General features: G+C 37.7%; 2 protein-coding genes across 6 annotated transcripts in view; one reads left to right on the forward strand and one right to left on the reverse strand.

Annotated features, from left to right (window-relative positions):
- The window catches only part of LOC107742054 (GTPase KRas), an 11,884-nt gene extending 7,607 nt beyond the window's left edge, over positions 1 to 4,277 (reverse strand). Inside the window, exons 1-4 of one of the 5 annotated variants that reach the window (XM_016554909.1) lie at positions 3,884 to 4,276; positions 1,810 to 1,927; positions 414 to 592; positions 127 to 286 (exon numbers count right to left, since the gene is read on the reverse strand). In XM_016554909.1, the coding sequence (XP_016410395.1) occupies positions 127 to 286; positions 414 to 592; positions 1,810 to 1,920 (450 nt within the window). In that variant the 5' untranslated portion in view covers positions 1,921 to 1,927; positions 3,884 to 4,276. Of the gene's footprint in view, positions 1 to 126; positions 287 to 413; positions 593 to 1,809; positions 1,928 to 2,009; positions 2,082 to 3,302; positions 3,562 to 3,588; positions 3,837 to 3,883 lie in introns of those variants that run through there. The other 4 variants (XM_016554904.1, XM_016554908.1, XM_016554906.1 and 1 more) reach the window with 4 other exon arrangements.
- A 1,536-nt stretch (positions 4,278 to 5,813) lies between these two features.
- LOC107742051 (ras association domain-containing protein 8-like) lies at positions 5,814 to 23,896 on the forward strand. The gene is made up of 5 exons (XM_016554900.1): positions 5,814 to 6,089; positions 14,026 to 14,229; positions 16,602 to 17,566; positions 20,614 to 20,758; positions 23,164 to 23,896. Exons 2-5 carry the CDS (start codon positions 14,127 to 14,129, stop codon positions 23,283 to 23,285), a joined length of 1,335 nt encoding a protein of 444 aa, XP_016410386.1. The 5' UTR covers positions 5,814 to 6,089; positions 14,026 to 14,126; the 3' UTR covers positions 23,286 to 23,896.
- The last annotated feature ends 149 nt before the right edge of the window (positions 23,897 to 24,045 follow it).

Here is a 24,045-nt window from a genome sequence, read left to right on the forward strand (position 1 = left end):
ATTCAAAGAGATAGGAGTTGCACTTGCATGCCCGAGAGGCGTTTCAAAGATGGCCGCCGAGTGACATGACTTGTCTTAAAAGGACTTTGCTTGTATTCAGTACTCGACTGCCCATGTTTTCCATACCTGTCTCGTCTTTGCTGAGGTCTCTATAAATGGGATGCCGTAGCTACGTGCTAAATCCTGAGCCTGCTTGGTGTCCACACTGCGGGATGGAAGATCACACTTATTCCCCACCAGGACCATGGGGACATCCTCAGAGTCCTTTACTCGTTTTATCTGCTCTCTGCCAAAGCACACAGAACATTGCACGTCAAAAATGAATTTGACTTTGTGAGGTGTTTTAACCCTTTACAAACCTGATTCTGCAGGTCATGTGACTGCACACCGTTCGGTTTCTATCAAACCCTCACCTGTAGTGGTGAATGTCCTCAAAGGACTTGGTGTTATTGATGGCGAAGACACAGAGGAAGCCCTCTCCTGTCCTCATGTACTGATCCCTCATGGCGCTGTACTCCTCCTGACCTGCAGTGTCCAAGATGTCCAGCAGACACGTCTCCCCGTCAATCACCACCTGCTTTCTGTAGGAGTCCTGCACAAGTGAAATGATCTTTTGAGCATGTTGAGCAGTATAACAATCCCAAACTATACTGGTTCTGTAATATCAATGCATGACAATAATATCAAACCTAAAATCTCAAAAATTATATTAAAACCTGACATTTGTAAAATGACAAATGGTACTTGTAGGCAAAAATTGTGTTTGAGTTTTAAAGTGCTCATCTAGGTGTAGATTAAGTCTAGCAAAATGGGTGTACAGGTCAACATGAAATTAAAATGAGAAAGATTTTCTTCAGCATTTTCAATGCATGTTCTAGGACTTAATTCATCAGCGCACATTATTTAATCTTGCGTCAAAACTACAAAACAAACATCTAAAGAACAACTATAAAACACCTAAACTACAAAATCATCCCAAAAACATCTACAAAACAAACATATAAAGAACAACTATAACACATCTAAAAACTACAAACTCATCCCAAAACATCTACAAAACAAACATTAAAAAAACAAACATATAAAGAACAACTATAAAATATCTAAAAACTACAAAATCATCCCAAAACATCTACAAAACAAACATTAAAAAAACAAACATATAAAGAACAACTATAAAACATCTAAAAACTACAAACTCATCCCAAAACATCTACAAAACAAACCTTAAAAAAAAATACAAAACTGCAAACAAGCATAAAAAAAAAACAAATATCTAAAATACAAAACAGAACTACAACACATCTAAAAAGCATCTAAAAAACAATTACAAAACTACAGACCAAACAACTACACTTTTTAGCCAATCAACCAATCCCAAGGTAAAAAGACAGTTCTGTCCTTTATTTTTTCACTCTGAAATGTCACATTACATAAATAAAATAGGTTGTGAATGCTGTTTGATGTTGACTTTAAAGATAACCTAAGGTTTTTCTTAGTTAATTTATTTTAAACAAGAAAAGCACAAAAAAAAAAAAAAGCGAACAAACACACAAAACTTATTAGGAATTATGTAAATTTGTAATCTAAACATAGAAAGGTGACAAGCCAGAAAAGTGAAAGGTAAGAGACACAGTGGCCTTCAATCTGGAATCCACCTTCTTTCAAACCAGAATAACCGGATCGCACTGTTGAATCTTTAACAGTACATTTTTTGCATAATCACATGTGGGTGAGTTTCACAGCTTTGTGTGGCAGTAGAAAGCGAGTGTCCTCACAGCGCTAGAGACAGAGGTACACATGCCTCACCTCTATGGTTGGGTCGTATTCATCCACAAAGTGGTTCTGGATGAGTTGGATGGTGAGAGCGCTCTTGCCCACGCCTCCAGCCCCCACGACCACAAGCTTATATTCCGTCATTCTTCACCTGCAGCAGAAAAAAAAAAAAAAAAAGATGAAAATCAATGAGCAGTTAAAGACTTTTGCAGCTCCAGCTTTAATGTACTTACCGGACTTTAAATAAGTGTCAATTAACTGATGCTATTATCCAAAGCACCTTCACTAATTTCAGGTTCAGTCTGCTGGAGTAACCTAGGGTTAGACTTCTTGCTCAGGGGCACAACAGTGATAGTACAATAATAAAGCCTTTTTACGGTTTGAACTTGCAACCATTACACCACCACAGCATCCTACAATCAGGCAAGACTGTAAAAGTTTGTCACATTGACATTTACTTAAAATGCCAGGTTTAATGGACTGACCCAACAACAGCATTTAAACACCACTATTAAAACATTAGTAGTAGTACCTTTATTATCCCCTTGGTGAAATTCTGTTTCAGTGGGTTTCAACATGCGTTTCACATAGAAAACAATACCACATAGCAACAAGAACACAAATATGAAGGGGAGAAAATTTAATTATTAATTTCTAGAAATAAATAATCAATATGGAACTGAATCAACAGATCCACAAAAGGAATACTACAGTTCTCTATGGTTTGAAATTATATAGTTATAATAGTAATATATATATATATATATATAAATAAAATTGTTGACACCTACATCATTAATCATCTTTACAATAGAATAGATTTTCTTCGATCACTTTATTACTACAACTAAATAAATCAGTTAAATAAACTGATTCAACGCATAACAAATGATAGAATAACATGATTTGACATGTTATGAAGTTACGTATTATCTTACATGCTGCTACTCTATAACTTTACCATGAGTATAATCATTACTTCTCACTTTTCGTTACAACAACTTAACCAAACCGATTAATCTACAGTAAACAGAATCAATTCAACAGGTGATACACTAAGAGAAAATACTTATTTAACAATTTTAAGTTACATATTTATAGGCTAGTCCTGTGTAAGACCTTTTTACTATGACTTTTCTTTATTAGAATTTAAAATCGACTAACTAAAAGACTCACAGACTGCAACATAATACTACGATTTGAAATCATTTGACATGTTTTTACTGAAAACCAACCTTAAAAGTATTCCATGTATCTTTTTGAGGATATATGATTTATGTTATGTGTAATAAAGTGTGAATTAGATTTTAACTCAAGTTAAAATAAAAGTTAATCGTTAATAAGTATAGTTAAGCGCCATTGTATCGCAGGGCCCGGATTTAACTTGGGCGTGCGATGACAATAATACACTGGAACAAAATATACACACACAAAAGCTCACATTTAACCAATTCTTAGCTTTACCTGCACATGATTGCTCGTGACTGTTAATACACACGTTAAAATAGCTTTTCTATTATTTTTACCTCTGGGTTTGTTGTAAGTTCCGCGTCTGAAAAGCCTCTAATGACTCGAGCGTTTATATCATGACCTTGCCATAAAGTTATTATTCATTTAAACAGCGTGTATAAAGCCGCATATACCCGTTGACATTCCCGTCAAAGGGTTTAAAGTTGTTGTTTTTTTCAAACTAGAAAAAAATAAAAATAGAACTGAATTCTATTCTTTCTAGGCTAACGTTACATGGCCTGCGCTCGGAGGCTGTGCTTCACATAGATATGGGCGGACACACTGTTTGCGTCCACCTAAAACCTCTGGGTTTGTTGTAAGTTCCGCGTCTGAAAAGCCACTAATGACTCGAGCGTTTATATCATGACCTTGCCATAATGTTATTATCCATTTAAACAGCGTGTATAAAGCCGCATATACCCGTTGACATTCCCGTCAAAGGGTTTAAAGTTGTTGTTTTTTTCAAACTAGAAAAAAATAAAAATAGAACTGAATTCTATTCTTTCTAGGCTAACGTTACATGGCCTGCGCTCGGAGGCTGTGCTTCACATAGATATGGGCGGACACACTGTTTGCGTCCACCTAAATGATCACTTACCCCAAAATATCAACGATTTTCAGCTGTTTACGATTATTTTCAGTAGGTGGAGGAGGTTAAAAGGACGAGTAATACGCAGTCGAGCAGCCCCTTCCGAGCATCAGCATGCATCTTGCATTATAATAGACGAAACATCTGTAGATACAAATAATCCTGATCGGTGTCCTTTCAATGAGCTGTGTAGGGCGGAGGGCTTGATCGATAACTGACCGATTAACAACACCGCTAATTCAAGGCTAAATATGGTTATACGACGGATAACAAATGCACTTTAGTTTACAGTGTAATAGCACACGAGAATGTGCTAAGACATATTCGATACTGGGTAAAGACCGGCTTTTGACAAGCGCTGAGGGCAGTATTGATGTACACTGACTTGCTCCTTATATAGGCCCTAAATATAACCGGAACGTGTACGTGCGTACGTCATCGCTTATGTGGAATCTTATTGGATGTTTCACCTGTCAGTCAGAATTCATGTTTTTGCATTCGGTGCGCAAGGAGCCAATCGTCTACGTTTATTGACTGAATAATACCAATTACTCGGCCTAGATGTTTATTGTTTGACTTGATGCTTTACTTTATACGTTTTTTTCTTTGCAATTTAATGTAAATATAGTTAACAGATACACATAATTGTGAAACAAAGCATACAAAGTAAAGAATATGGGGGAAATAAAAAATTGCTTTTTTGTCTCTATGTAATGCTTTATTTCTTTCATAAAAAATGTCAAGAGCGAAAATATTGGTATATTTGCATTTCTGTATTTACAGTTTGTGGAGATGTTTTAGTTTACAATATTACATTTGTCATAATTGAAATTATCATTTATATAGTAACCAAAAATAATATGACTAACAGGCAAAGAAAGTTCACGAAAAGATTATGAACATTAATATCAGGGATGGATTCGTTTTATAAAACGTAGCTAGAATTCCAGAAATATTTTACTTAGAAAAAGCCTAATTGATTGCATAAATTATGCTTGGAATTCTCTCTACACAAACCTTGCGATACGTTTTAATTTTGAATTCACTTTTAATCATTATTCATATATTTTTATTATAATGTAAGTAACTGCAAAGTAATTATACAAATACAAAATATTTTGCAACACCAAGAGTGTTGAAAAAAAGACAAAGAAGTTAAATTTTGAAGTAGAACAACCAAAATATTTTACTTTGTTTTGTTCACAACTTTTAATTAATTAAAAATTTATATATATATATATATATATATATATATACATACATAAACATATGTTAAATACTAATTATGAACTTTGAATAAATAATTTCCATTTTAATTTTATAAGACGCAATAAAAAACGCTAAAGACACAAGAGGTCAGTATTTCCACGGTTTTGTAACTCGAGTTTAATTTCAATAATGGCGTCAGACTGTTTTTGCTGTATTCAGATGTTTTGTCTTTTGATATTTATTTTTTTTATTTAATGCTTATTAAAGTTTATAAGCATTACTCTGTTGTAAATTATTATTCAAACCACTTAGGAGACTCACGTGTTGCGTGTTACTTTTCTCAGCGCTGGCAGGGTGACCAAATCAAAACCGTTTGTTATTGAATAATACTTTTTAAATAGAGACTGCTGGGGCCATTTTTTTATTTAATGATTAATCATTTAAATTATTTAATTGACACCTCTTAATGTGCAAATATATCCAATTAAACAAAAAAAGGTCCAGATTAATGCAGCTCAATGGAGGCTTTGGTTTTCTGAGCCGTCAAGCGACCTCTTGAGGAAGAGAACTGTATTCACACAAGTCCCGCCTCCCGCGACGAGATGGGCCAATAGGAGCCTCTAAAAGCGGTCCCTGATTGGACAGTTTAGAGATTGAGGGCGGGACTTGACAGAATGCGGCGAGTAGATGAGACGGTGGTGTTTTCCACATTCTAGCTCGGATGGACTGACTGCAGCACAGCGTGAAAACTTTTTCCTGTGGGGCGGTGATACTTACGGATGAAATCCGCTAATTTTCTCAGACTTTTGCGCTGTAAAAAATACAAAATATAACAGCAGTTCGTTTATATTTAGCAAACTAATCTGTATAGTAAGGATTAATACAGAAAAAAAAAACTAAATATTACAGTGTCCTTATAATTTATTGTAACGTTACAAACTTTGGTCATTGTAACATCGACTCGGACAAAAAGTGGATAAATGTTGTCCTACATTTAGTCATAAAGGTAAGAATGTACAGATTTTTCATGCGGAAAACGTAATTCTTAATAACTGTAACTTAAAAACAGCAGTTAACATTATATGTCAATACGCATTCAGCATGACAATCTGAAATATTTAGTTGCATGATTTAACTTTTAAGTCTTAATTTCAGATCTAACGTTTTAACTGAATAACAACATCAAGATGACGGTGTCGTGTATGGTAAACGTTTTGTTATTTAACTTTCAAAAACAATATTAAAACAGCATGTTTTTAGTATTCTGTATGCAGACCATCATATCAATTGACATCAACACAAAATGTGAGTTTCTTAATCAAATCCAAAGCAAAATATGAGATTTGCGTTTAATACTGTGGGAAAACGCAGTACAAATGATTAAGTCACTACTTTTTTGTCCTCTAAATGTGGATGCAATTAATTGTTAACCAGTATATTTGTATAGAGATGGTAGATTTGGGTTATTTTATTTGTTAAAGTCTCTCAACTTTTATTATTTTCAGATTTGTTCAATGTTATTTTTATTCAATTATTGATATTTGAAGGATCAGTCAGCTTAAAAAACATCAGTATGCGTTAGTTTGACTATTTCAACGTTTATTTGATGCAGTATACAGTTACTACTAAACCCAGTTATTATCTAGGCTAGTTATTGAAACATATTTAATGCACTTTTAAATTGAATGATTAATTAGTAAGGGAAGTACGATCCATGTTATCATGCAATGCAATAGAAAAATGACTGGCCTTGGTGGTTCTAACAGAGACATTATGGAGATTTATAAAATAATTTGGTTATTTTCCTTTTATCATATCTTATATCATGTAGGCTATTTACTGCAAAATACTCATTTAATCCCAAAAAGTGTCTTTAGTGCATTTTTGTATTGCCACAAAAGTATGCAGATGCTTTACAGTGGGAATGCGCAACTACTTAATTGAAAGTGGTAAGATGAGAGATTATTAATAAACTACTTAGTCACGTTGACACTTTATCCAGTACCCTCGTAACTCAGTTTTTGGCTGGTCCTTCAAAGCTAGCCTGCTGATCACAACCATGGCAAAAGAACAAAGGCAGTATTATATCCAGCGAAACGTGCCATCCAGATGTTAGCGATTCTGCCTGTCTAAGGCCTAGCTGTGGGTATGGAGCTGGGTTTTAAGAGGTCGACGTTTATTCTGAAGTTTATTAAAGCACCTCAGCTGAGACTTGGGTCTCAACAAACTCTTGAGATTTACAAGAGCGAAGGCGGCTCTTGCTGGTCCGTTGTTAAATACCACTGTTCTTGCCATCTAAAATCCTTAGAGAAGGACTTTGTTTAAAAGCTGGCATGGTTTTATTCCCTTCGTAGTTTTGAGGAAAGCGTTGTTTTCCTGTTACCTTCCATGAAAGCTCCTCATTGTTTTTTACTCTTACTGGCTAAATGTGCCAAACTACGTGGAAGAATCAAGCGTAGCAAAGTACATTGCAGGACACCCAGGGGGTTTAGGAGCAAGATTTGGAGATTTCACTGTGAATTCACTCACTTTCTTCCAAAACCTCAGGTTATTGTTTTACTGGGGTGGGGAAAGAAGGCTTGTTTTCCTTCCTCCGTCGTACCAGATGGGATATTTGGTGAGGACACAGTTCTCCTCTGTGTTTGGCAGATGGGAGGTCTTTCGTGGCTCAGTTTGATTGTGTAGTGGCGTTGTTTATTTACTTTGCGTTTGATTTGCACCTTAATTTTCTTAAAAAAACTCATGGACGATGACTACAAATGCAAGTTTTTTATTAGAGAATGCGAGATGGAGGCTAGAAACATCTTATCTCCTTCAGCATTCAGTGCCCAGCTGCGTGGAATGTGTAACCTCAATGTTATCAGTTTCCATGGTGTAAAATCAAGGCCCAAGTCTTCGGATAACCACCTGCACCTTCGGATAACAAGCCTCAACAATGCATTAGTCACTAGCTAATCTTTTCAGTAACTTCACTATACAGTGAAGGGATAGTTCATCCAAAAACAAAACTTTTGTCATCTTTTACTCACCCTCATATCATAATCAAACCTGTACGACTTTCATTTGTTTGTGGAACATAAAAGAAGATATTTTAAAGAATGTTTCAGCTGTTTTTGTCCATATTATGAAAGTCAATGGGATCAAAAGATAGCATGAAATTAATCCAGATGACTATTTTGTAAGTGTTCAAAGTTCATAGCTTTTATTGTCATATGCACATTCCATGCACAATGAAATTCTTACTTTCCACTCTGATTGCTGCTAATAGAAAAACAAGAAGAAATTATTGATAAATGTCTTTTTAGTCTTTTAAACTAAAGTTGCTGCTATCTCACAACCCTCTCACAGAAGTGCTTGTCAATGCGGCAGTCTTTTTTTGTTGCAGTCTCCGCTATTTTGTTGTTGTTGTTGTTCTGTCACTTTAGTTTCATTTTCTACTGCGAAACAGCGGTCCGGGCCAGTGCTGCCACCTTGTGGAACAATTGATTAGTGCAAAACCAAGTCAATGCGCATGTGCGATCTGCATGTACAAAGTAGGAGCGATTACACAAATTGGGTGGTGCACGCACAATAATTGCGTACTATTCTGGTGACGAAATTTGCGTCACACGCACTGTACGCTGACCCTCGCATATGTGTAAAAAACGAAGTATACTTTGCACTTAAGGCTTTAATAACTCTTGAATCAAAACATTGATCAACCTCATACCTCAGCCTCCCATTTGGTCATGTGAGGTGAGGTTTGACAATACATTTCAATCTGTTCATTGTACAAAGTAATTGTGTTACTATCAATCTGGATTAATATCACGCATTTTTATGCCCTTCATGGCCCTCGAAAATTGTGGGTCCCATTTACTTTCATAAAATGTACAAATACAGATTAAACATCTATCTATCTATCTATCTATCTATCTATATGTTTCTTGGAGTGTTTTTACTCTTGGAGCGGTTTCAGCCGAGGCCTGCAACTAATTATGGGAGAGTGCATAAATTGCTAGTAATTACATGTAGCATGGCAGCTAGCGCAAGCACAAGCAGAATAAAAGGTTAATCCAAAATAGCTCAGCAATAATAACGGCACACCATCGTTAATCAGGAAATTAGCTAATTCTGTCTGATTTTGGATGGACCTCGAATCTTGTATCATTTGTTTTTAATTTGATCCTATCCTTACAGACTTTAAGGTTTAGCCTCTGCCAAGAGCTCACTTGATCCTTAACATCCAAAGGTAAGGTTTTGTTGGACATATACGCTGTGTTAATTTCCCATTTAGAGGATATGTTTTTAAAAAATTGTTATATTAGTTTTAATGCAGCTTTTGGATCAGCCAAATCTAAAGTTTTTCCTGAAAAATATGTAAGTGCCCATACAAAAACCCGCATCCCGAAATGCCATCCAAAGTTTAACTTAGGGTTAGCGGTTTGTTTAACATTAAGTTTGAGCAATAATACGTTTTGTTTGTCTTAGCAAGCACCACAAATTATTTTAGTCACGGACAAAGCATAAGAAGTGTTTGCCAAATATTTTTAATAAGCAGGTTGTTGCTTATATTTACACACAAAGTTGGACAAGGAATACAGTGAAATTGGCGGGAAAACGTTGGGTACCTTACTTAATTGATTCCTGAGGGAAAATTCAGATGCCTGAATCAGAAGTATGAGCAACGGTAAGAGGATATTACTCAGCAGAGTTCATTGAGATTAGCCTTAGAAAGAGAAACCTCACAAAATCGCTGCTAGTGTAATTTATACCTCCTTCCTGCTTTCTATCTGCAAACAACAGCCTCTGTCACATTTCATGGTGCAAGAGTTTTCTTCACACAGTACTGATGGTCTGAATGCTACTAGAGTAAAGATAAAATATATAGAAATAAGGGCTTTATTGGGAACAGATCCTGAATAGAGATATTCACAATTCTTAAAAAGAACACCGAAGCATACAGCACATTTCCATAAGGACCAATGCAATCTACCAAGAGCTGCGCAAATTAGCGTAGGGTTGCAAACAAGCTGAGTTGATGCTAATCAGGTGCGTGTAGCCTAATCTATTAACAACACAGGCGCAATATGGGTTAAGACATGCTTTTTGGGGGGGGTGTTAAATAAAGGTTTAAATAGCAGTAAACTGACTAGTGCTAAACCTTAGTAAATCACCTTTCATGATTTATTTAAATACTCTCCTTCCATAAACAACCCTTTACATTGCGAGTAAATCACTCGCATATGCGACTAAATCTTACTCTGGGCGACTAAATAATGTCTAACATTAGCCATTGGCTAATAAATTCTTAGATTTTACATGCCAGTATGTGTGTGAGAGGCGTTCAACACAGATTTTCACTCGATAAACACGCTGACTGAGCGCTTGAGAGTTTCGCTCTCCATCAAGCGATCTGTACTATTTGGATGCACTCAATGGATCATGTCATGTACTCAATGGATGCGCAGTATGTAGCACGCAGCGCACCTGTATTTGACGTACCGTAAACTAGTGTGAAGGCGCACGACTCGCCGTCGCTTTACTGATAGCGCTGTGTTTCTCACACATGCAAAGAGAGAGAACGAGAGTCTTGCATACCACGCTGAATCGACGCGCTACATGTAAACCATATTCTTTGTTGTATTTTCCTGTCAAAATAACAGAGTTCATTTAGAATTATTCAGCTTTTAAGAACAAGCAGAAGATATGCCGGTTTCTCAGCAGTGGGCGGAGCTAATGCGCGAACAGCTCTCGTTGGCTGGCACTCATCTATTACCGTCCCTGTTTTGATTTCAGCAAATCAGTTCAAGCCAACGCTGACAACGTGATTAATATTCATGAACCCAGCAGATAATAATAGTAGTAGTAGTAGTATCTTTTAATAATAATTACTATTACCTATGACCAACAATATCTTAAACACCATCACCAGTCCTAAGTTCAGTTAAAATTACAAATATGCATTCATTCATGGTTACCATGTTTTAGTTCTAATCACTAGTTCTATCATTAAATAGTGCTTAGTTATCATAATATAATGCTTGATTGGCTGAAGTTAAGAGTGCACATTCAGTTATTTAAGAAGCTGTTCCATTTTACAAAGATAAGCTGATTGGGTGGAATCATATGTGTGTGTGTGTGTATGTGTGTGTGTGTGTTTGTGTGTACCTACTTAACCATATTTTGGGGACAAATTTGTACCCAAAAGTGAGCAAAACCTGACAAAATCGGCAAAAAACTCAATTTGTGGATTTCCTCATTTGTAAAACTGTTATAAAAATAAAGTAAACACAGTTTTTTTTTACTTTTGAAATTATAAAAATGCAGTTTTCTGTGAGGGGTAGGGGTGGGTTTAGGTTAAAAAGTGTATAACTATCTGTATATAAAAACAATAGAAGTCTATGTAATGTCCCCATTTAGATAGCTAAGTAAACGTGTGTGTGTGTGTGTGTGTGTGTGTGTAAAATAGTATATCAGTCTGGCGAGTAAACAAAAAAATGTACTAGCCAATGGCGATTATATTGCCAAGGTGTGCGTAGAGGGTTGATAAACTTTGCATCTGAAATGGAAACTCCTACAAATGCGTATGCAATAAGCTCAGAACAACTCTGTCCACGCCTTTTCATCGCTAATCGTGTCTTTAGTAAATCCTGAAAGTAGTTTTTTAATGCCAAAAGAGGGTTTGCGCTAGTGAAAGCTATTAGTAAATCTGGCCCATAGTTTTCATGTGGGATGATGTCATCACGATGAAGCCAGAAATGGCTCCAGCAAATGGACAGTCGGTTCCCAAGTGCTTCATTGTGACATTCACAAATGGTGCTTGATTAACTTCTGCAGTGCTCGATTTAGACCAACTAAAGTGATCGCTTGTGCTCAGCATGATGTGCAGATGATTGAATGGCGTGCTCATGGTGGGGCAGCAATGCAATTCAACACAGGATCTTCCTGATTAAGGCCTGAACAAAACCGTTCAAAATGCCCAATGTAGTACTTCTCAATTTCCACACTTTTGACTTGAAATTGTCTCGTGACGTTTGTTTGCGCTTCCATGAAGACCGTAGGGCAGACGTTGTGTTACAAATAATCATATTGTGTCACCCACTATTTTAAAGTGCCATTGATCTTTTGTGGCTCTTTAGCACTGTGTTTCGGGTTCTTGGCTTTTTATTTTGCTCTTGCATTGTGAAAAAGACAACAAATACTATGGACTTGTGATCTGATTTTTTATTAAAAAGGTCAAACTTTAAATGACAAATGTTTTGATATTACATTTTGTATGATGTCTGATCGGACAGCCTTGGTTCCCTTGTGTTTTTGGTTAATTCAGTCAAACATATATGCAGCAGACATGAAGCCATCCGTTAACTGGGCTTCCTTGCTTCAGTGATCGCTTCTGGAAAAATGTCAGAATAGAGTCAGGCCTGCAGGCCACTTTTGCGCTAGTCGGAAAAGGACACATAAAATAACCCCACAATGCATCTAACTATCGGCTACAGGACTCCATCTGTTGTCATAGACACTAAAGGGTAGTAAAAATGAAGGACAAAACACTTATCTGCTCACAGAAGGGCAAAATGGAAAGAAAATTAAAATGCGGTATGCAACAAACATCACATTTTTTACATTTGCTGAGTATCTCACACCTAAATAGAGATGAAGAAAGAGTCACTGTTGTGTGACAATTCCAAGTGTGATTTTTATTTAATTTTTTTGTATAAATGTATGGGCCAATCTAAATGTGATTTGAATGTCCTTGCATTGGCAGCCTGGATTCTGAATGATTCCAAACCATATATAAATCAAAAATTTGAAATTTGGCAAGAACTCCACATTGACTCCAGTAGCTATTTGGTTTTGTTGTAATACGCTCTCTTTTTTTCCATTTTGGCTCAGACAGAAGAGCTGTTATAGGGGTTCCACCGCACCATATGTCTCTGCACTAAACCAGAGATATTCAGCGTACTCCCATACGGGGTTGAAAAACGCAATTGAAAAGACACTTTTTTGTTGGGTAGTTCTTGGAAATAATGGCTTGACTGTTTAATGCAAAGTATTATTATATCTTGTATTCAAACGAGAGGGTTACTGTTGCAGAAATGGTAGAGCATGGCAATAACAACGTCAAGGTCATGGTTTTGAAACATGTCCTGATAAAGTGTATAATGATAAAAACTGTAAGCTGCTTTGGATAAAAATAGTTTCATTTTTAAGCTGTTTTTCAAGCTGAATTATGAATGAATTTTATCTGTATAAGATTTCCAGAACTTTAAGGAAAAAGTTTTTTTTCTATATCATCATTTTTATTTTTTTCAATTACCAAGGATCTTGAGCTAATTCTGTTGAAAAAACTTGGAAAATTATATGTTTTAACAACCTGGTTTTTAGTCCAAAGAGTTGTCCTTTGAGGACTGCACATTGTCTTTTATGAGTAATGCATACTTTTGTGTGCTTGCAGATTTTATTAGCGCAGGACGGGTGTAGTATTTCATTCAGAGAGGAGCTCTGTCTTGATGCTGTGGTCTTTGGCTGCTGCAGTGCTTTACTTTTCCAGCGCAGTGCCCCATACAGTCAGTAAATCGTCCCTGTCCCAAACTCAAGGCTCTATAAACATAATGAAGAGATTAAAAGAATGGACTTGTTTTGATATCAGAACTTCTTCAAAGAAATAGAGAGAATGGACGAAATAAACCCCCCCCCCCCCCAAAAAAAACCCCTGTAAATAATGTCAAACATCAATTCAGTATCTACTATTTCCTGAATATTATGAAATTCAAGATGGCCGCCCACGATGACGTCATAATATGCAAATTAGACGAGTATATTTACACCCCACATAAACTTTCGGAATGATCAAATTCATTTCAGACGCCCACATTTTTAGTATGAGAATATCTGCACAAGGCAGTGAGAAGTATATATCATTCCCAGGTGTTTCCTAACCGGTGTTGTGGTTTTTGCAGAGTTGCCGTGAGGGGGTGACGGCTGTAGCGCTGGACCCCTAGAGCAGGACGGTATGATGTCACAGGCCAGCAGCCCCAGACCCTCCAGAGTTTGACCCGGGATGGAGCTGAAAGTGTGGGTCGATGGAGTTCAGCGTGTGGTCTGTGGGGTCACAGAGGCCACCACCTGCCAGGAAGTGGTCATCGCTCTTGCTCAAGCAATTGGTAGGGAGTCTCAATATGAAGTACTTCATATTTAAAAAAAAAAAAAATTTATTAAAAAGTGTTGGAGAAGCTACAAAAATATTCACAGTAGTTCACCAAAGAATGAAAACTCATCATTTACTCACCCTCATGTCGTTCCAAACTTGTATGACTTAACAAATTAGACATTATCAAACTTGAACACTACATTAAACATAAATATTAAAACAGATTTATCCTAATTGATATTCATGAGTGGGAACCATGGTTATAAGTAGCAGTATTATCTAAATATTTGGGACTGTTTACACCTAGTCAATTCATGCGTTTTCTCTGAACGGATGGCTATCCGATCGTGAAAAGACCTTGTGAAAATGCCCTCCGAAACACTTTAGAGACTTCGATTTAATGTAAATTCAATCTCTCAAACCACTTCAGGAGGTGGTCTGAGATGCATTCCAGATGAAACTGGACAAGTGTAAATGCATCTGATTGCTGAAATCACATATGTAAATTTTACTACTCCCAAAAAAGAGAGCGTGTGAGAGCTTGTTATAGGCTATATATCATGTTATAGTCAGATATGACAGCACTAATGCAACACGCATTGCTGCAGATGAGTAGCTGAGCATCTCTTCAGCAAGCCGACATGCAAACTGCCGCAAATGAAACTGAAAGTAAGTCGTAGATGCTCAACACACAATCATCCTCATTAAAAGTAGTGAGACCAAATTATTTTACGAGTGCTGATGCCGCTCTCTTTCCTATTGCAGTCTTTGATCTTGAAATTAGCTAATGATGAGTAAAATGCAGCGCATATCTGTTGCTTTCATTGACGTGAACTCAGTTAAATTTGCATATAGCGCGGGAACACTTAAAACACATCACAGAGACTTTTGGGAATACTATTTAGGCCCTGTCCCAAAAGGCACACTTCATATAGACTTGTGGTCTTGTGGATTTACAATGGCTGCCACATGCTCATCCTCGTGCAGTACACAAGACCAAAGGGTGTCCCATTTGTCATTTTAGGTTTGGCCCACGAGCGCCCCTTTGCAACCACTAAACCACTATGCACCTTTGATGCACACTTCTGCTGAGCAGACCTCTACCCAAGAGTAAAAGAGGCATTAGGTCAATAAAGTGTGAATTCAGAGGAAGAACACAATTAGAGTGTTATTTGGGACAGGCATTTAGTGATGGCTCAAATGAATAGCTAGTTCAATGAAATGAATCATCTGAACAAACTGATTCACCAAAATGAACCAGGCTCCCCAACACACAAGGAGTAACACAATATGACACAAAAACACTCATAAACAATTCTGTCATGCTACTGCTATCTGTTGAAAAAAGTATCTTTACTGGAAAAGAGCTTATACTACTACTAAAAAAAAAAAAATGTGTTTGTATTTTTGGTTGGTTACTCCCCAGCAGTGGCATGGAAGACTTAAATCATGGAAGGTATAGTTGCTTCCTAAAACCATCTGGCATCTGGGTTGATTGAGTAATCATCATCCATTTCATAATTGAAAAGAAGATTAAGTATCAGAGAGTTTGTATTGGCTTTCCAACAGCTTGAGACTAGTTTAACAGCTTGTCTAAAGACATTAGGCATATTTTAAGGAGTTTCAAGGAGAGGCTCAATGAAGCTGATTTCAGTTCATTACATCGTTTTTGATTCAAACCTGTTTTGGTTGACGCCACCGTTTGATTCTATTTTCAGCTGCACTCAGACTGGTATAATCTAAAGGCACCCTCTTGTATTAGTGAGAAACGTGCTGGCACAACCAAAGTGCCCACTGACATGGAAATTCTGACTCATTCTACTGAAAGAACAAACTCTTAAAAACACCTCAATCTTCTTTCACAGTTTTGGGAGTAATCTGTATGTTATTACAGAGGGAAGAAGGTATAAAAAATCATTGCTCACTGTTTCAAATGTGTATCTTAAGATGAAATGCACTAACCATATGAAGAAGAACTATTCGGTCATTTTGCCCTTAAGCAATTTATATGGTAGTGGAGAAGGACAGGAAATGATGGGCGGAAAAGGGTGGAACAGGATTGGGAAAAACATCCTTAAAATATTTGTGTATTCACATAACAATGATAAGTCATAACATGACAGATTTAAACAAGAATTACAAGAGTTTTTTTCCCATTAAAGTTACTACTTTTGGGAAGTATCTTTAAATGATGTACACTAATATGAGATTGTAAATCAGACTGTTTTTATTTACAAAGAGCGGTTGCTTTAGCATGATGCTGAGCATGAAGTTAATTGTGCTACATAATAGAAAATAAAAATTACCGAGAGCACATTTAATATTTATGGCTCCAGTCTTATTGGTAGTCTTATTCAGCACTGTAATCCTTATTCTTTTTCATAGGTCGCACAGGACGCTATACACTGATTGAAAAATGGAGGGACACTGAGAGACATCTTGTTCCTCACGAGAGTCCGGTGGCCTCTCTGAACACTTGGGGGCAGTATGCCGGTGATGTGCAGTTTATCCTACACCGCACAGGTTCATCTCTCAATGAGTACCCCTCAACCGAAGGTCTGAATTCTCGAGGCCCAGAGCGTGGCTTGCATCGGCAGAGCCTTCCATTGATGGCCAAGCTCCGAGCTTCGGGTGACCGGTCCTTCAGTCGGCACGAACCACGCCGCAAATCTCTGACCTTAACCGGTGTGCCCCGCAGTTTGCGGGACATCCTTAGTGGAGGCAGGCTCAGTGACAGCAGTGCCAGACAACGAGAGGTTTTATTAAAAAGTGCCCACAATTCATGGTCATTGTCCCCTCGGTTATCAGGCCAAAGAGTGGAGGATCTTACCCAACTGCTGAGACTGCAGAGGGAGACTCTTTCGGTTCTAGACAGCAGGATGGAGGCATACGAGGCAGAGCTTCGAATGTTGACTGAGAAAAGAGTTGGACTAGAGGACGATGAACTGTATGGGAAGATGATGGAGGAAGTTTCAAGGTTGGATAAGCAGGTGCGAAGGAACAAGGTAGAGATTGAGGAAGAAGAATTCTGGGCAACTGAGCTCGAGATTGAGCGGGAGAGCGAGAGGCAGCTGCAGGAGCGCCTCCAGGAGTTGAGCAGTCGGCTGCGCGGCTGTGAGGTGGATCTGGAACAGCGGCTGATGTCTCTGCAGGGCGTAGAGGCAGGCATAGAGGCTCAAAAGCAGCATAAGGAGATCAGAGAGAGCCAGCAGGCCAGTGAGGGGGAAGTGAAGGCTAGACTTCAGAGAGTGAAAGCAGAACTCAAGGCTCAGGCTCAACACACGGCCCAGCTTGAAAACAGCTCAAGAGCTGTGGAGCGCTCACTGGCTGAGTCATGCAAGAGACGGCAGGTACGTTAAGGTTCACAAACAAAAACTTGAGTAATCAATATGACATTTTTAAATCGAAGACTGCAATGGTAATCAGTGGTGTTGTGCCACTGATTCTTACTAAAAAGAATCCTTTTCACCAGTATACAGAGAGTATAGAAGAGAATCAACCCCTTTAAAATATATTATTAATACTGTATTTACTCTTAGAACGACTTAGAACATCCAAGTGAAGGATATAACACCAACATGTCAGAACAAAAATAAAAATAAAATAAAAAAACAGAATCACCGAGTTGGAAAAAGGATCACCCCCTCCTAAAAATGACTTGTAAACTCAATCAGTTGTAGCTAATCACACAAATCCACTTGACTTTCAGATGTGATCAGCTGTGGTCATTTTGATCAGCTCAGCATGAAAAGAGCTTTCCTGGAGCATTTCAGTCCTTGGTAGTGCAACTGAAGCAAACAATCAACTATGGGTGGCAAGGCACTGTCAAAGAATCTCCGGGATAAAGTTGTGGACAGACACAAGTCAGGAGATGGATACATAAAATCTCAAAAGCTTTATCAATGTCTAGAAGCACAGTGGAGTCTATTATTAAGAAGTGGAAGGTATTTGGTACAACACAGACCCTCCCTGGTTCAGGGCATCACTCCAAACTGGATGCAAGAGCCAGTAGGAAACTGGCCAGAGGGGCTACCAAGAGGCTACAGCAACTCTGGAACAGTTGCAGAAATGTATTACAAAGAGTGGTCATTTGTGTGCATGTGACAACAATTTCACAAATTCTCTGCAGGAATTTATGACAAAGAGTGGTCATTGTGTGCGTGTGACAACAATATCACAAATTCTCTACAAATGTGGCTTGTATGGGAGGGTTGAAGAAAAAAGCCACTCCTCAAGAAAGGGCACATGCAGTCACGACTGAGCTTTGCCAAAACACACCTTGAGGATCCTGAGGCAGATGAGACTAAAATTGAAGTATTTGGCCAACAATATGTTTGGCAGAAATCCAATACAGCTCACCCTCCAAATAACACCATTCCTACAGTAAAGCATAGAGGTGTTGATATTCTGTTATAGAACAATGGATGGGGCAAAATACAGTCAAATTCTTGAGGAAAATCTGCTGCCCTCTGCCAGAAAGTTGTCAATGGGAAAAAGGTTTACCTTCCAATGACCCAAAGCACACAGCAAAACTGAGCACACAGTGGTTAAAGGAGAAAAAGGTAAAAGTCCTTGCATGGCCTAGTCAGAGCTCAGAGAGACTTAGGGTGATCATACGGGCCATTTTTACGGGACGCACCCTTGCCAGGATTTCTATATTGCCTAAAATATCCAGGTTTTGGCTGTTTGCACTGTGCAGATCAATCGTTGTATGACATTATTTCACGGGAGCTATAGAGAGCAGAGCAGACGGTTCCTTATGCTTTCAAATCGCTCTCGCGGTTCTTTGGTGTCATACAATGATCGGTGCGCTTCAAGTCGAACGAACGAACAAACACATGCGCGTATTTGCATGTATTATACGTGTCCCGTATAAATGGCACATATGGCCACCCTACTTAAACCCCACTGAAAATCTGTGGAATGACTTGAAGACTGCAGTCCACAAACACTCACCATCAGATTTAACTGAACTTGAGCAGTTCTGCAAAGAAGAGTGGGCAAATATTGCAAAGTCTAGATGTGCAAAGTTAGCAGAGATAAATCCCAACAGAATAAAGGCTGTAATTAAAGCAAAAGATGGTTGAACAAAATACTGACACAAGGGGGTGATCCTTTTTCCAACTCAGTGATTCAGTTTTTTTTGTTGTTGTTTTTCTGACATGTTGGTGTTATATCTTTTACTTGGATGTTATAAGTTGCACTGAGTAAATACAGCTGGATAAAACAAAAACTCTGTCCGTCTTCATTTCAGGCCGCAAAGCAACAAAATGTGATTATTTTTAAAGGGGGGTGATTTTTCTATACCCACTGTATGTTGTGTTGGCTGCAAAGAAGTCTACAATACCTAGATAAACCATTAAATGATTTCTGTTCATCTTAGTACCAGTTGTTTGGGTGGTGCAGGATCCCCCAGAAGAACACAATTTTAATTCAGCCATATTTGTTCATGGGCACTAAAGGCTGAAATACACTACAAAAAGTTTGCTCCAATTTGCAGTCTGGATGAGTGGATGCTACTGTAGTTGCCGAAAAGTCACTGATTTCACATAAAATCTAAGTGATCCATGGCCCCAGACTCAGATTTTTTAGTTTCAGACAATGATTCCATCCAGTTGAAGGATATCAAAGACGTTTGATATTTTAAACCAATTTTTGAACAGTTATGTTTGTCATTTGGTACTGTGTCATCTTTGTAAGTTTTTTTAGTCTATGATGTCCATGTTTTTCTTCTGTAACCATTTACAAAGTCAGCAGGTGAAGGATACCTTGTTGTTTTAAAATCTGTACTGATATAAAAGTTGTGTAGTGTATTTCTGTTTGACGTCAAGACATGTTGACAAAGCTGATTGCACCTCAAGAATGTTCAATCATTAGTCCTTCATTAGCGACTAGCCTTAGCTGTGATGTCAAAGGCAGCAGGGAGCATTTCCATTTCACGCTTTTAAGAGCCATCCAAAAAATATCTGCATCTGCCAGCAGTGACTAACTGGACCAGGCTAACCAGCCAAACCTTGACTTGTTGGTTTCCCCCACAAGGCATCTTAAGTAGTTAAACCAGCAAAACGTTGATGCAGGTTAACTAGCCTCAATAAATGGTGAACATCATGGCTGGCTAAGGTACACCAACTAGACTAGTACCAAACTGGCATTAACTAGCAATGAAATTCATGCTGGGTTTTTAGCAGGGTTGTGTCTAAAACATTTTTCAATTCTTGTGATTGCTGTAAATGCAAAAATGGCACATGTGTTTGGAATCATGAGCTAATTTTGTGGAAGTACATTGGAGCATTGTTACTGTTTATAGCCAGTTGTTACTGCATTGCTGCAGGCTGAATGCCAGTTGCAATACTACACAAACATTTCATTAGCACCTTCTCCGCCCTCTTTCCACCAGGCGAGTCATTACGAACTGGAACAGCTTACCAAAGAGTTGAGGCAGGTAAACCTACAACAGTTCATTCAACAAACGGGCACCAAAGTCACGGTTCTGCCCGTGGAGCCCAGTGATGAGGACTCCAGCAACACAACAGATAATAAAGGTATTGTTTTTTTTTACTGACAATATATCTAAAGCCCCATGGTTATGCTCCACACAGTATGGATACTGTTATGACTCAAAATCAATGAAGACAAGACCTCAACCATAATGAGTAACAAGTCCATTTTACAAGGTTCATTAATGGCCAGACCACATCTGGTTTTAATTTAGTGCAGTGCCAAGTAACTTTTCACTTACACATCTAGCAAAAAAACTGCAGGTCCATGTAGGACAGAGTCTTTTCCTGTAAAACATATAAAGCTGAGGGTAATTCAGAAGCACTGCAGAGTTTTTGTGAGCTCCTGCTTCGTCAGTGCCATGAAAGATTATAGTTGCAACAATTGACTCAGCGGTCTCGCCTCTCATGCACTCTGTCGAGTACAGAAATCTGTTATTTCTTTCTGACTTGATTGACGTCAAGCCTGGATGAAAAATAACATTGCAGTTGCAAGCCTTCTGTTTGTAGATGTCACTGAGTTCAAAGTGTTTCCTATTGTTAATATTACTAATCCAAAGTGCCACCTTGTGGTTAGGGTTGGTGTTGTACGTGTTATTCCTGCAATCATTGCCAAACCGTTTAATATCCAATGGCATGGCTAATTGGTTAATTAAAAGGCTAATTTGAATATTAGCATACAGCATACTGAATGCAGCCTGAAGCTGATAAAATAATGAGTCAAAATCACAGATGATATTATTTCTGATAATATATACTTGTCCTTCTTGACCTGAGTGCGGCCTTTGATACTATCTCGCACAAGATACTCCTGGACAGGTTAGTTTCTATAGGGATTACTGGCACCCCACTGTCCTGGTTTAGATCCTATCTTACCGGTCGCAGTCAGCATGTTCAAATTAAAAATTTTAAATCAAGACCATCTACAGTTACTACTGGTGTCCCTCAAGGTTCTGTTTTGGGCCCATTCTTGTTCATCATCTATTTACTTCCTCTTGGCTATATTCTCAGGAAATATGGTATCCATTTTCACTGCTATGCCGACGACACCCAGCTCTACTATGACACCCAGCTCTACCTGTCTTCTAAACCCTCTAGCTCTTTTCCTCCACCTTCCTTGACTAGATGTTTAGCTGAAATTAAAGACTGGCTTTCAGCCAACTTTCTAAAACTCAACAGTGATAAAACTGAGGTCTTACTTATTGGTAAAAAATCTACTTTGACTAAATATGATTGTTTACTTTGACTAAATATGATTGTTTTACAGTGGATATCGATAATAATGCAATTTGTCCTTCTCAGCAGGTTAGGAGTTTGGGTGTCGTTCTGGATAGCACACTTTCTTTTGAAGCTCATGTCAATAATATTATGCGTACTATGTATTTTCACCTGCGTAATATTAATCGTCTTCGTCCCTCTCTCACAACGAATAATACTGCAATTCTTATTCATGCACTGGTTACCTCACGTATCGACTATTGTAATGCTCTCCTTACTGGTCTTCCGTCTAAACTTCTTTATAAACTCCAATTGGTTCAGGACTCCGCAGCTCATGCTCTTTCTAGGACTTCATCAATAGAGCACATTTCTCCAGTTCTCCAATGTTTACACTGGCTCCCAGTAAAGTATCGCATTGATTTAAAAATTTTGCTTCTCACATTTAAGGCACTTCACAACCTTGCTCCACCGTATCTTACTGACCTTCTCCACATCTACACTCCTCCTCGCACTCTCAGATCTTCACACTCGATCTCTCTTGTGTCGCCGCGTATACGTTTAAGCACCATGGGAGCAAGAACTTTTAGTTTTGCGGCCCCTCGCCTATGGAACTCTCTTTCCCCCAATACGGAACAGTGACAGCCTTCATACTTTTAAATCTCATCTTAAGACTTATTTTTACCCAGGCTTTTTTATGACTTGCTCTAATGAATTGCTCTTATTATTGCTCTTCTAAGCCTTTATTGTATTTATGATGTATGCAGTTGTGCTGTTGAATTTTGTAATGCTGGCAGGACTTGTTTATTTATTGTTACTGTTTTTACTAGTTTGCTTGCTGTAAGGTGACCTTGGGTGTTTAGAAAGGCGGCATTAAATAAAATGAATTATTATTATTTCTAGCTCATTCATCACACTAAAAATAAGTGCACTGTGCATACAGCCGTGTGCTCTGTTGTATTTGCATATTCTGTGTATTCAGAAAATTGGCATTATGTGCATTGTATCCATACACCACAGAAATAGTAGTATGGTGGTGTGATATTCCAAACAAGCAACTGCTATTGGAATAAAACACAGATCTATGGAAATATTTGGTCAAGATTGCACAAATTTTGTTTGTATTTTTAAGTTCTTCTTAGCACATATAGTTAAAATGATCTTTACGATCCCTGTAAGCACAATGAGATGTTAGACAAAGTTCTTTAATTTAATTGTTTTCTTTCATTTCCCAGACTTTGCTGCATTAACTGGCTCATTGAAACGACCGGGTTTATCTCATCCAGTGGTTGGCAGCATCCGTGGACTCCATAGTCCGATCTCCTCAGGTTTGAATCCTGAGGGCATCTATGTTTGAGGACCATAAATCACTTCAGTAGATGCAAATCAGATTTTTAAAAACCTCTCTATATATGTTTTAGACTGAATTAATTTTATTTGCTGCTACTTCAAGCTAAACGAATTTGCTCAGCATGAAGGAGAACGTCAGTGGTATCATGAACACCTCTCAATCAGTTTTTCAATTCCCTATCATAATACTTGATCTTGATCACAAAGAGCTGCATACCATTTCAAATACAAACAATAAGTATGCTGATTTTCATATGTATAGTATCATTGTAGTGTCTACTGTTAGAAAGTGGTACCTGTAACCTTGTCACATACAAAAAAACTAGTAGATGAAGGATGAATTACTTTGGAAGCATAAATATATTTTTGTATTCTTATTTTAGTCTCTAAAAACATTTGTATGAATGTGCAACTTTCAATCTGACCTGTGATATATATATATATTTTTTATACTCTGGTTGGTTTATCCGTTTGTATAAGTGTTTTACTATGTTGAGCCAAAGACAATCACCTTTTTCAGTTGCAATATGTTACTGCACGACTGCAAAATATTGTACTCCTTGTAGGGCTGCACGATTATGACAAAAATCATAATTGTCGATTCCCATAAAATTGTAATTGCGGTTATTAATTATGATTATCACAATTTACATTGAATGATGTTTATACCATTGTTTGAAGCAACTGCATGCCATAAATTTACATGAAAATAAACAAGCTGAAAAACTTTTATTGCTTTTCTATAGTATTAAGCCTCAAATGTCAAC

This window comes from Sinocyclocheilus rhinocerous, unplaced genomic scaffold (genome assembly GCF_001515625.1).
Source record: "Sinocyclocheilus rhinocerous isolate Xijiao unplaced genomic scaffold, SAMN03320098_v1.1 scaffold135, whole genome shotgun sequence".
Taxonomy (NCBI): Eukaryota; Metazoa; Chordata; class Actinopteri; order Cypriniformes; family Cyprinidae; genus Sinocyclocheilus; species Sinocyclocheilus rhinocerous.